We start from the raw sequence: 13,174 nt of genomic DNA on the forward strand, positions 1-13,174 counted from the left end.
TGATGCAGCCACCAGCAGATGGGCCACAGTCCCCCGAGCAGCACTCCTCCCCACCCCCCCTACTTTACATAAATTAGTATGGGTGGAATATAGACAACCAGTTTTCCAAAGGTTTTTAAAGTCTCAAAATCGGACTAACATGAATTAGAACAAGAACTTCGCCAGCTCTTTCAGACTGCAGTTGTTTATGGAGGGATTTAGCAAAACTTTTATTATTATCCATCAAAACAAAAAAGGGTGTGGGGAAGGGCATGAAAGTAAAATCGATTGATCTAAATATTTAAATTTTATACTTAGAGTGGCTAGTAGTGTTTTAGGAGTGGGACAGGAGTGGTTTGTGAAGGCCTCATAAAATAAAAACTTGGTGTGCTTAATTTTCATAAAAACTAAACATTGACTTCTAAACCACTTTCTTCCAGCCAATGCATCAGTTTTTGTACACGATAAACTCTGCCCTCCTAATGGTTGCTAATGGCTGTTATCTTCTAATCCTTATCCTTTTTGTAAACACACCGTTTGCTCTCTCAATATGACCTTCCCTCCATGGTCATCCCAAGTAGGAACACAGATGCCTTCTCTTAATACCAGGATCCTGATTTACTGTTGCTGTTTGGCCACACAGAGTGTGTACAAGGAACTCTAATGGACCAGGCACCGCATTGATCTGTGCCCCCTTTGCACGGACGCAAAGGGCTCCACGCTCGGCTGAGCGCCACGGGGCCACCATGGCACTAAGCATTTGCATGGCGCGGATGATTCTTTGATGCCACTTGCATTACCATCAATCAAACTGGCGTGTTGTTGATGTGGATCTGTCCACTGCTGTTCAACCTGGTTATCCTCCAGAGGCCTTCAGTCACTGACTGCTGGTGACGCTGAACGCTTGGTATAACTGACGCGACTGGGTAAGTCCTCTACTGTCATACAGAGTGAAGTTACTGGCAATCTGTTTTATCACAGATTTATTATCTCCTTTACATTTTGATATTAAGGATTAATGTGGCGATCATCATGAGTGAAAAGTTAAAAGCGTGCCAATTAGCATTTATAAATCATTGAAACATGGAGTTGTTTAATTAAACATAAGCAGTTTTTAAAATTAATGTTCTAATTAATAAATCACTTGGGAGAAAAGGAAAATCACCACTTAAAAAAATCACCTTATAATAGTTCCACTTAATCTTGTTACATGCAATTAAATGAAAGTGAGATGATGGAAAGGACAAAGGTATTGTGGAGGAAAACGACATTCAGTCACAACATGAGTTCTTGTAATAGCACCCTGCGGTTCTCCCTTTGCACCGACCAGGGCCCAGGGCAGAGCTAGTCCTGTTGGTAAAATGCAATAGTCTGCGAGAACTACACCTAGAAAGAGATGTGATACAAGGAGAGGAAAACAATCCTTTTTTGGTTTGTTTGGTTGTTTTTTTTAATGGGGAACCCCCTCACTGTAGTACATCCAAACACTCAGCGACAGTTCCCAAGAACGCAAACAGAGCATCTTCCTGTGTTCCACACCTCTGCTATAATCCACTCGCTCACTCACAGGAAACCAAACTGAGGTTTTTGCTTTTTATAAAGGACAGAACAATGACAGCTGACATATGACATTTCAATCTGAATAATTATGTTGCTTTTCTTCTTACTTTCTACCTCGCTCTCCCAGCCCCAGCCCCTGCAGGTGCTTACTTCTCTGTCCTGGGAGTCAGCAAACACTCTGGACATGGCTTTAGGCTTCTACCCCCCAACCTCAGTACAGAAAGCATGGAGAGCGCTAACAATGCCCTGAGAGATGTACAGTGCTTCTTAGAATATTCAAATAACTCTAATTTGGGAAGCAGGGAAAAAAGTAGGGTCATGTGTATGCTACCTTCTGCTTGCTTGAAGGGACGTTGCGTTTAAAATGTCTGACCTTGTTTAAAAGAGCCCTGTCTGGATCTGCTGGCCATCAACAGAGGCGCAGAAGTGAAAAGTGGGGATTCTACCTGTGCTATATCTCCCTTCAGTTCCGAGTGCTACCGCATCATACACAACACGCTCACTCTTGACCACCTCAAACATCACTTATACAGAGAAAAAGGAGGGGGGAATGAGAAAACAGAGCTCTGCTATTTGTAGTTATGAGGCTTCTAACACTTCACAGCAATGCAAACTAGCAAAAACATTAATATTATGTATCTACATTTAGACAACAACAATGACAGTCTAATGGATTCCCTCCATTTATAGTGATATTAAATCATTTCACCACTGTGAAAGAGAAATTTGAAACACTTTAGCCTGAGTTTTCCCTTTGGTACTGAATATACCAGACTATTCCAATACGAAACACCTGCACTGGCTTTCTTTTCAGTTATCTTTAACATGGTTGCACAGTCTCTGCAGAGGTACTTAAAGCTGCTGCTGAAACCCAATATTAATTCATTTCACCTCAAAGAGCCAGGACCTGAGACTCACCATGTGTTTGTAGCAAGTCTGCTGCCCTGGCCCTGCGCATTATGGCGATGTAAATATCTGCACAACACTTCTTTAATCGGCAGGCACAGAAAAACCCCACCATACATGTCATTTATTTATATCATCTATGACATAGTTGAGAAATTAATACTAGGTCTCCTCTGCAGTTTATTAGAAGCATGAAGTTCTGTGGAAGGGTCAGTGCGGACTTAAAAGACTACAGTATTTAGATAATACACAGATAGTACTCTCACTATACGGCAACAGGGCTGGTTTGTCCATAGGAAAAGGACATAGTCCCTCTGTAAATCATTTCAAAAGACCATAAAATATTCAAAATATTTTTCTATGGTATTTAAATATTAGGAAAATAGGGAAAATGCAAGAATGAAATGTCATTAAAGTATAAATCAAACTATTTAGTGACATAAAATCAGAATGTCAATGATAGTGTGACTGACCAATAAACCCTACAACAGGAGAAGGCTCAGTGGAGATGGGCAAGGGGGATGTGCCTGTCAAGCTCAGGAGATAATGCAAGGGGTGACTGACCAGAGCTGTTGCAAAGCAAGCTGACAACCTCAGCCCAAAGGGGAATGGAGGGTGGCCTTTGGTTTAGAAAGCACTTATGTCAGTTCAGCGGTTCCACTGACTGTATCCCAGTTGAGGGGACCAACCAGTGGTGTAGAGGTTTCTCCTTGTGTTCATTAGAGGAGTGTGACTGTCTCCCTGAGTTAGCCAGGCCAGCATGGAGGGAGTGAATACATGGCTCAGCCCAATAGAGAGTATAAAAACTAAACAACTAGCAAAAGAATTTAGAAGAGAGCGATGAGCTTGAGCTGGCTTTAACCCATGTGTGCCTTGTTGGTGACTGGGGACACCCAGCGTCCTGACTGTGAGCATATTCTACAGACTGGCAATGGGACTCACATCAGCGGTGTCACTGAACCGTGTATTGCAATTGCTCTATTTTGCCAAGCGTAACTTACATTTGTAGTGTGTTTTCAGTACATATTGTATCACTCTGCTAAATCGGAAACTCCATATAACACCAACTCTCTTCAAATAGGTAAATTTGATATTAACATTACTTCCTTCACACATGGAATATCTAAAAGAACCTGATCAGAGAGTATTGGATTCTGACATTAATATGCTACAGAAACCAGGCAAAACATTCAGCAAGCTCTCTGTTTACCTGGGTATTTATCTATGCTGGAAAATGAGCAAATAATCACTGAAGGAAATGCACGAGAGTCAATTCAACATACCACAAAGAACAGAAGTTTCACATAAAATGACAACTAAAACTGCCTTTCAATATCAAATGCCTTTAAAAATAACACCTAACCAATATCCTTATTCTATGCATAATAGAACTCTACTAAAAATTTGTGATAATGTACATCAGAAATCCAGCTTCATCTTGTGGTTTTCTGACTTGAGGGACTATGAATTACTTGTGAGGGCATCCATGAGGTCCATGAGTTCATGAAACTCAAAGAAATGCAAACTTACTTTCTGTAGGCTTAAGTTAGCTGACCAGGGATGCACATTTCCGCTTGAAAAATTTTAAGGATTCACAGGTCTAAAGAGGTGAAAAGTCACTATTCTAGAATGCAAGATCCAAAGAATTGGGAGCGTATAAATTCTCTGAATTTCCCATGGCAACAGCATTTTGACAATATAATTTCCTGTGACCATATAATGTCCCACGACAACACCAAGAATTGACGACTACCTTTGTTCACAAACCGTAACAGATAAACAGTTTTCAAACCAATCTGAAGACCTGTTCAGAACAGAATTTTACAATGGCTGGGCGTGTGTTTGATTAATGGCATGAGCAGTAGCCTCTACTTTGTACAAGCTCTCGCCAGCAGGAAAAGGCACAGCTTGTAGTAAAGGAGGGTTTGGAGAAAAATCCTTTCAGCCCCATTTCATTTCCAAAGATCTTTATACAGTGGTTTAAGATTTTCAGGCACAGATGTTTAGTTTCAGTAGAGAAATATACATTTCTATACCAAAACTTTCCGTGGCAATCAGCAGCAACTGAGATGTGTGCTACAAAACCTACAATGGCTCAGATGTAAGTTGGGGAATCCCAGTAAGGGAGTATTGGTGCATCACTCAGCCTCTGGAGTTGCCTTAAAAATAATTTGCTTCCTTTCTTACTGTGCAATTAATCACTTGGCGTGGTTATGTCTCCTGGTATATTTCCCCTTTTTCCACGACCTATTATTAGTCTGTGGTTTAAGTACTACGGCCTCTTCAGTGATGCAAGAACTGACCAACGTCCTCGTATGAGCTCTGGCTTTTAGTTCAGGACCTTACCAATACTATTTATTTCCACAAAATAATTAAATCAATCTCTTATTTCTATTTAATTATTTATCTGCAGTCTTTTCGAACATTGCCATCTCTAGTGAAGGAACATCCTTGGATTGGTGGAATTCATGTTATTAAAGCTTTTTTACCATCTTCAAAAAAAAAATAGCTTCCAGATCATGTTTGCCTTTGGAAATACACTACTACAAACTCAACCAATTCTTACCCTTTTCATACATTTTGAAGTTTGAAGCTTTAAAATACAAGGCAGAAAAAACCTGTAGAAAATTCCCTGACTTAAAAAAGGAATGGGATTAGCTTTTTTTCTAAAATAAGAAATCTTTTTTCTCATAGGAAAGGTGGAACGTAAAGATTGACGAGTCAACAGAGTGCACTAACTGCGTGCGGAGCTGTAACTGACCTCTCAAACGGCATTTTTGTTGGTCAGCCTCCTAAAGACCCCCAAGGACAGCTACACCGCATCTGACTTCTGCATCATTTGAAAAATAAAAGATGCAGCATTTCCCACTGTGTTCCTCATCCAGGAGACAGGAAACGTCTCTAAGGCACTTAAATTTCAAGTTGGGCTTTAATACAAAAATTGGTGTAAAAAAATACATGTCAAAAGACAAAAATGTCAATTATTAGACAACTTCAAATGCTGTGAAATTAATTTCAGTAGAAATATTTTGATTTAGGACCCTAAATTAGCCATCTGTTATTTCTGATGGAAAAAAACCTGTCAACAATAAAAGCATGGAGCACTGGAATATGGAACTCTAGAATAAGTGGGAGTTCTCCATCAAAAGCATTTTTGAGAAATATGCCAAGTCATATACTTATGTATAAGCTAAGTCATATAAGCACTTCAGTGTTGCTGCTCAGACAATGCCACACTTCTGGCACAATATTGCAAGGCTCATTGTCATAAAAGTATGAATGAGTTTAGCATTTTAATTAGAAGTGAGGAAAAGAAGTGTCGTTATATGCCTTGATTATTCTTATTACCCTAATACCTCAAAGCTTATTCTAACAATAAGCAAATTTGGAAAATAAAGTGTAAATGCACAGTGTCTTACTTTGATAGCATCTATTCTTATTGCTTGGGCATCTTGCCTATGATACTGTCTTACAATCACTGGATGCTCAATCATAGTCAGCTTGTGATAAAATACTTACATTTAAAAAAATATTCTGAAATTATAGGGATTTTCTGGCTGCTCCGCTTATCCTGCAAACTACAGTCAGGAGACTGATCTTTCTGATTAAGAGAATGACAGAGTCCCATGCCTACTACAGTTAGCAAATTCCATCCACTTAAAGTTAACTCTGAAATTCACATTACATTTAATATAAAGGATGGGGTTTACAAAATAATAACAATATTAGGTGCCTAAGCTAAGGAGGGTGCATTTTAATAGGATATGAGTAATTACCTATTTGAAGTGAAAATGTTAGATAGTTCTGTTTTACAAGTTTACTTCATTCTCCAATAACAAACTGCTATTTAATTGCAAACATGCATCTTTAAATTACTTTAGAATCATTTTTCCAGTTCAATTAAAGGTCTTGGTATTTTCTGTAAAAAATTTTCTACTAGGTACCACATAGCTGATATCAAGAAGATGATATTTTTTTACATCAAACAGCTTTTATTTGATGGTTTTAGGACCCTACTGTTTCTACACATGCCTGAAGAAACTTTCTTACGCTGATGGTTTGTACAACACCTTATTTTGATATTTTTCATTACTGTCGATGTTTGACAGGAAGATACCAGACACTGCTGCAGCTTCACCCTGGACAGCTTCATTAGATTGACTGGTGCTCTGTGATGAAGCATTACCATTCAGAGGGTCTGTATTCTGTGTTTCTTGCTGGGCATCGGTGAGATCTTTCTGGTTCGGATCAGAGTTAGTGCATTTTTCTGAGTTGGATTCATCACTCAGAGGAGTGTCGAAAGAGACTACTTGTAGGACGATGGATCTGGGAGGACAGGTTGTACCTTCGCTTCCCTGACTACTCTCATTTTGTATCCTTGTTGTCTCTTCCTGCAACTGTGCATCTCTGGAATTTCTGCTTTGGTCTTTTTCCTGTTCACCAACATTTTTCACAAGTTCTTCTACAAAGAGGGAACAAAATATGTGAATTAGATAAGAAGGATATGTCACAATTCTTTGATTTCAAAGTAGTGACTGATAGAGCTGGACATGGGAACACTGTGAACATCGACTTTCTGCATGAGACATGTGCACTGGTGTGTTTCATATGGGTCAGATTCGGCTCCTGATTACACTATTGCAATTGAACCATAGTGGCCCACTTTCTGGGTTCTAATTTGTACCTCTTTTTTTTTTTGCCATAGTACAGAGCAAGGAGCATCATCAGACACACTGTAAGCTGCAGGATGGGAGCAGGAGGACCCCATGCTGTAGGCACGTCCCCCAGGGGTGGTGTTTACCACCACAGGACTAGGAGGACCAGAGCTCATCAGTTCTGCAACAGAGAAAGGTCATGGAGGGGAGTACCTTGCTGGGGATGGGGGAGCATCAGCACTGAAGGGAAGCCCTGAAGGAAGTTGGCCTGTCAGCCTGGAAAAGTTCAAAACGTCAGCTAATACAGGGCTTCAGCTGGAACAAGTTATAGAGGGCTACGGGCGTGCAATCCAGTACTGCTGCCATTATGGTTAGTGGCACATACAGGATGGGAAGGAAGAAATACGGGGGAAATTGTGCTTCAGGGGACAGAAGGTACAGGATTACGGGATTAAATAACGTTTGTGGAAGGCTCCATTCCTTGCTCTATTGCAGAGACTCGGAGAACAGTACAAATGAAATGGCCAAGGGTAAAAGGAGACAGAACAGAGCAGCACAGAGAGGTGGTACCAGGAGGAACCAGAAGATGAAGAAAACGGAGAATGGAAAACTTGTGATGGACGGTGAAAAATTTGATAAAAAATAACTGTACCATCTTCATGAAGGACCTATTTATCTTGCTATTAGAGTCTCTGTTTCATAAATTCAGATTTTAGAATCTGTATACTACTATGGAAGATACGAACCACTATAAATTTAAAAAGTGAAAGCATTGCAGTTTGAACAACACCTCCACAGAATAGCTGTGTGGTATTGCATAACATTTCTAATTTGGCTGTGCACACTGTATTATGGAAGGAACCAGGCACTAAGATATTTATTGAGTTCAACTGGCAGCTCCCAGAAACTCTGGTTTTCAGTGACCAGTCCAAATCCAGACCAAAAGTGATTGCATATGACAACTGAAAGTTAGCCCAGTTTGTAATCGCATTTCTGCCACAGTCAGTATCAGGCATCTTTGTCACCTCACTGTTCTGAATCCAAAGAAAGTTACCCCTGAAGAAGAATTTGGCCTGTGAAATGGGATGGAAAGGAACACCTCTGAACCTCAACTGATGTGCAGAAGCACGGGATAGTCAAATAATTTCCTTCTTTTGTCAGTTCTTATACTTCCTGTCATAAAAAAAATCAAGAAATGTCAAATTTGAGCAATTTCTAAACTTTTAAGTCAGTTTTTTTACAAACTTTAGAGACCTGCTTGCTATGGCCTCTAAATCTGAAATGCGGACAGGTGTTCTTTTCCTACAGACTTCAATGCGGCTCTTACAAAGAACTGGTTGGGCTAAAGACATTAAGAAATATGTATATGCAACTGGAAGCAAATCTGATGTTCAATCCAGATATGTTAATTAAAGCATCTGTCACTCATGGTATAATCTATCTACCTAAGGCTTTTGTCCCAAGAAACTGATTTACATGCCATATTTACCTCCATATGGCAGAGCTACAAGCATTTTTCCTTAACTGTATAAAAAAGCCACAGAAATCCCACGATAAAACATTTCAGGTGCTGTTCAACTGCATCCATGAGTTGAGGAAAGCAAAGCTGAACTATAATAGCACATAAAACTGGAATATCAACTTAGTTCACACTACAAATGGTGGATTTTTTAACCTGAAAGCTGGTAAGAACAGACAGTATTTTTCTCACAGAATGGTGTTTTAGGACAACGCTAACAAGAATTCAGATTTTTCTTGGTGTAACTAGGTGGCTGACCACTTTATTCTCATATTACAAGTCTCAGAATATTCTTATAGGCAAAACCCACTATTATTTTTCAGTTCATAAAGCTGAATATCTAAACTTAAAATTGCTTTCCTTCACTGCCTACCGAACTTAAACTCGCAAATGAAGCTTAATCAGACCAATGCTGATGGCCTGTTTTTAACTTCTGTCATGCCTGTCTCTTATTTCTGTGACTGCCCTTGAGATGATCTCAAGCAAATCTGTTTAAGGATAACCAAAACACAGCCAAACTCTAACGCAGGTCTAGGAGTATCTCTGCACCAAGTTACACCTGATAACATACTAGTTAAATGCCATACCTATTGCATTTAAACTGGTATGATACTATTTATTCCAGAAATCAGTAGAAAAGAATATGTGAGAAAAATATGATTCTTTTCTAACTATGAAAAATACTGTGGAATTTTAAAATCTGTAGAGATAAAACTATTGCTAAACATTAGTCTTTTTATGCCCATAATCATATCTGTGATTACCCTTCCATGGTGATAAAATTTCAAAGTCACTCTCCGTTAACTAAGCTTGAAGAAAAGTATCTTGTCCACTTGGGAGGATTTTGCTCAGGGCAACCATGAGGAGTGGCTGGTAGTTGGGACTGAGAGTGAGAAGCCTCAAGTACAAAATCCCCTATGATGATATCCCAGCTTTCATTAAGACCCCCAATCCGTTTTCTTGGTATTAAGTCTCTCATCTGCTGGATGTCTGAGTCTATGTTCTGACTTGCTTTGCTCCACTCAGTTTCAATCCCTATGAAATCCACTGCCAAAAAGAGGAAAAATACTGGATTCTTGCAGTATGTGAGGCACTTGTGAAATACGCAATACATGCTGGAAAAATACAGATTTCTGCTTTCCATAACAGCTAATAATTGTACTCTATATTACACAGGACCTTTATATTGTATATCAGAACTGGAATTTTCTGTCATTTTTGCTGTCTTATCACTCCGATGAAACACAAACATTTAGCAGTCTTTAAAAGAGCTGAGACTGGGACAGTGACCAAATAACGAAGAGTCAAGCAAGGCACTGCTAAGTTAATACCACTAGTATAAGAGAAGCAGAGCTGGCATGATGTTTGATCCCCAGTGCTGCACAGCAAGAATTGCAATAAATACGTCAGCAGAGCCTCTGCTTCTATCTAGCCACGAAATGCCAGGACCCTCTGAGAGCAGGAGACAAGGCATCCATCACCCTGCACTGGGCACGTTCCTCCTCCCCTGTGGGCACACATTGCCATGGCCAGCTGGGGGTGGAAACGGACAATATAACTTGGCATTTGCAACACTGACCATATTTAATAAGAGTAAACAGATGAATAAGATTAATGGGAAAAAACAACCTTCTTGGTCCTTTAGAAAACTCCCTTCTTTTTTGGGGGAGGTCAGCCAGGCACTGAACAGGTTAAGGATTATCGTATCCACTCAGATAAAGGCAGACAGAAGTGTGTTGTGCAGTGCAGTTAACTCAGGCTATGTGTTATTGTTGCTACTGGTTTTGCTCTCTCTGTTTTAACTCAGTAAAAGTGCCTGGAGCCAGGCCTGTTTACATATTTTCAGCTATTTGCTATTGTTTTCTTTACAAGAACCCAAGCGTTATTCAGCGAAACTTGTGTGAGTTCATCTGTAAAACAAACGACTTCTCCTAACTGATCTGTTAGGGGTGACTCAATCTTATCCCTCTCTTCTGTACTTCTGTGCCGTTTCTGAACTCCTGCCTTAAATCACTGTCGTTCATGAGAAGCAACAATGGCATTTGATACATAAACATGGTAGAAGTGGTGTTTTTCTTCCCTTGTGTTTAGACTGGGCTGTTGGCAAAATAATTGTACTGCCCTATTTTGTTTGGAAAACTGGCAGGAGTCATAAGGCAATAGCTAAATTTCAGAAGAGTTGAAAAATTTTGGTACTTAGTAATTTTGTGTCTACAGAAAATGCGTTCACTACTGAAGGTGACTTCTTTCCTCTCTCCTTTTCACCAGATACTACTCTTCTTACATTAAGTGACCTCTTTCGTTATGTTTCTGAAAATTGATGTGAGTTTTTTAAGTTCTTTTCTTATTATTTGCTGGAATGAATGGGAGCACTAAACTCCTATCAGCCCAAAGGAGACTAAACTGTCCACGGAACACTAAAACCGTCACACAGCTCAATCTATAGCACCATACCGTAGGACTCTGTGGTCTCCAAAGTATCGCTGCTCTGCCGCTGCAGCTCTGGTGAGTCTGCATTAGCAGCTACAACACTGATTTCCACCAGCTCGTTACTGCCCGTGTGTGCAGCAACACCTTCAGGATATGGTTTACTAAGCGGTGAGCAAGCTTTTCTACATTTTGGTACTTTTTCTTCTGTATATGTCCATTGATTTTCTTTTCCTGGCCTTTCTGTAATAAGAAACAGAACATTTGAATACTATAATCTGCACAGTGCGGGGCTAATAAGATACCTTTCTGTCTCCAGCAACTGCACCACTTGAGTGTGTACTGACTTAACAAGCATGGAGAGGGAAAACACAAAAGCCACGTGTAAGCAGAACATCTCAAATCAGCTAATGGCAGCGACTGCCACAGTCCTGAACCCCAGTAAAGCAAATGTCTGCTGAATCACATTGCTATTTTCATTGGCTGTGTTGAAAATAAGCTACAATAACTTACTCTTACAGAAAGACATAATGACGATGAAATATTAAGAATTAGCAAACTACTGAATCAGAGAGGAAAGCTGTTCATCCTCACTAAGAATTACGTTATTTGAGGAATCTGTAACGAAAAATGCTGCTGGATGTTATGGTCTCCCTGTGTATATTACCACAAACTTTGATTTCTAGGCTTGTATGCCTTCTTTTTTACCGGAAAACAAAATCCCACAAAGCAGACAAAAGACCAAAACCAGGACAGCATGGGAAGGAACTGCATATTTCTAAAAGACATGTTCTCACATCAGCCATTTTAAAGAGAAGAGGAAGAGCTAAGCAATAAGCAGAAAATGAGAGAACTGATCTTGGTGTCTCTGGGACTCCCAAGTAAGTTTAAAGACACATCCAAAAGCTCCCAAACAACCAGGATTTTTCCCTAACAACCCGCCATTTTCAAGCCCAAGAACACATTGCAGTAACCTACAAAGTTATTTAGACACGGATTCCTTCCCCTTTCAACTCCTCACACAAATTTCATCACACCTGTAGGAGTATAAAAAACCACTGCAAACCACGTAACCCAGTGGCACTTGATGTCACAGCATTACATCATATAGAGAAAGTAGCAACAGCTTAATTAGTTACCAAAACTTTTTACTAAAAAGTTTGGTTAAAAATAATTTGTGAGTTTATGGTTTCCTAGGGTGGTTATCTCCACCTTTTACTTCTCTTCTGCTGTTTAGCTGTAAGCTGGGACTTTCGGGACAGGGGAAGAGAGGGACATGCTGCTTTTGAGCCTACTAGAGGGAAAAGGTGTATGAAGCCATGTAGTTTGTCACATGCAGAGGCAGGCCAGCTCTCTGGTGTATGCTCCAGGACGATATATAACACATTCCATTATCAGGTTCAGTTACCATTCCTTAGCCTGTGATTTACCAGGTACTGAGTAAAACAGTACGTTTTACGTACAAAATACAACATACAAAACGTTTCTTGCTACTCTTAGCTCAACCCATTCATTGCACTTCCTCAGAGCGTGGTGAAAAATTCTCCTTTTCCCACCGTTCTTAACACTTTTCTGGATTGGCTCCAAAACTGCTTACGACCTAAACATTTTAGCACTGCAATTAAAATCCCTGTCACTGGTCCTAGATGGGACTCCTTTAGCCCCCTGAATTTAATTTTCTCCACCAGATTAAAACAGTCCATTAGGGTAGATTTCATGTGCCAAACTGTCAGTTGGTTTCTGTGACTGTCACACACATCCTCCCACCGCCCGCCCTTCCTTAGCGGCTGCTAAATCACATTAACATGCTATCAGATCATCACTCTCGGATTTTTGCATTTCAGCAGCTGTTACTCTCATCTTATTAGTCAGTCTGCAGAGAAAATCTTTCAGACAAAATGGAACCAAACCCTGTGGTTATTGTGACTGGAAGCATGCAGGACTGAAAGTGCCTGAGGGGGGCCTGCAGGTACGATGCAGAGGTCTTTGAGAAGAGACATTTGTTATTCAAAGTTGCTGCCCACGAAAAAAAAAAAACAAAACAAAAAACAAAAAAGCTGATCTCTACGCCAAAGATGCAATAGTTGTCATTTTTTCCTATTTTTACAATCAAAATTAAGCACAGGAC

The 13,174-nt window shown here is 39.9% G+C and overlaps 1 protein-coding gene across 7 annotated transcripts in view; it reads right to left on the minus strand.

Moving 5' to 3' along the window:
• The window catches only part of PDE1A (phosphodiesterase 1A), a 189,545-nt gene that overhangs the window by 4,745 nt on the left and 171,626 nt on the right, over positions 1 to 13,174 (minus strand). For 5 of the 7 annotated variants that reach the window (XM_063341665.1, XM_063341664.1, XM_063341663.1 and 2 more), the window contains one exon: positions 6,632 to 6,907. The exons of 1 other annotated variant lie outside the window; for it this stretch is intronic. In XM_063341665.1, the coding sequence (XP_063197735.1) occupies positions 6,632 to 6,907 (276 nt within the window). The remainder of the gene's footprint in view (positions 1 to 6,631; positions 6,908 to 13,174) is intronic. One more of the 7 variants, XM_063341668.1, reaches the window with a different exon arrangement.

This window comes from Chroicocephalus ridibundus, chromosome 7, assembly GCF_963924245.1.
Source record: "Chroicocephalus ridibundus chromosome 7, bChrRid1.1, whole genome shotgun sequence".
NCBI classification, from domain to species: Eukaryota; Metazoa; Chordata; class Aves; order Charadriiformes; family Laridae; genus Chroicocephalus; species Chroicocephalus ridibundus.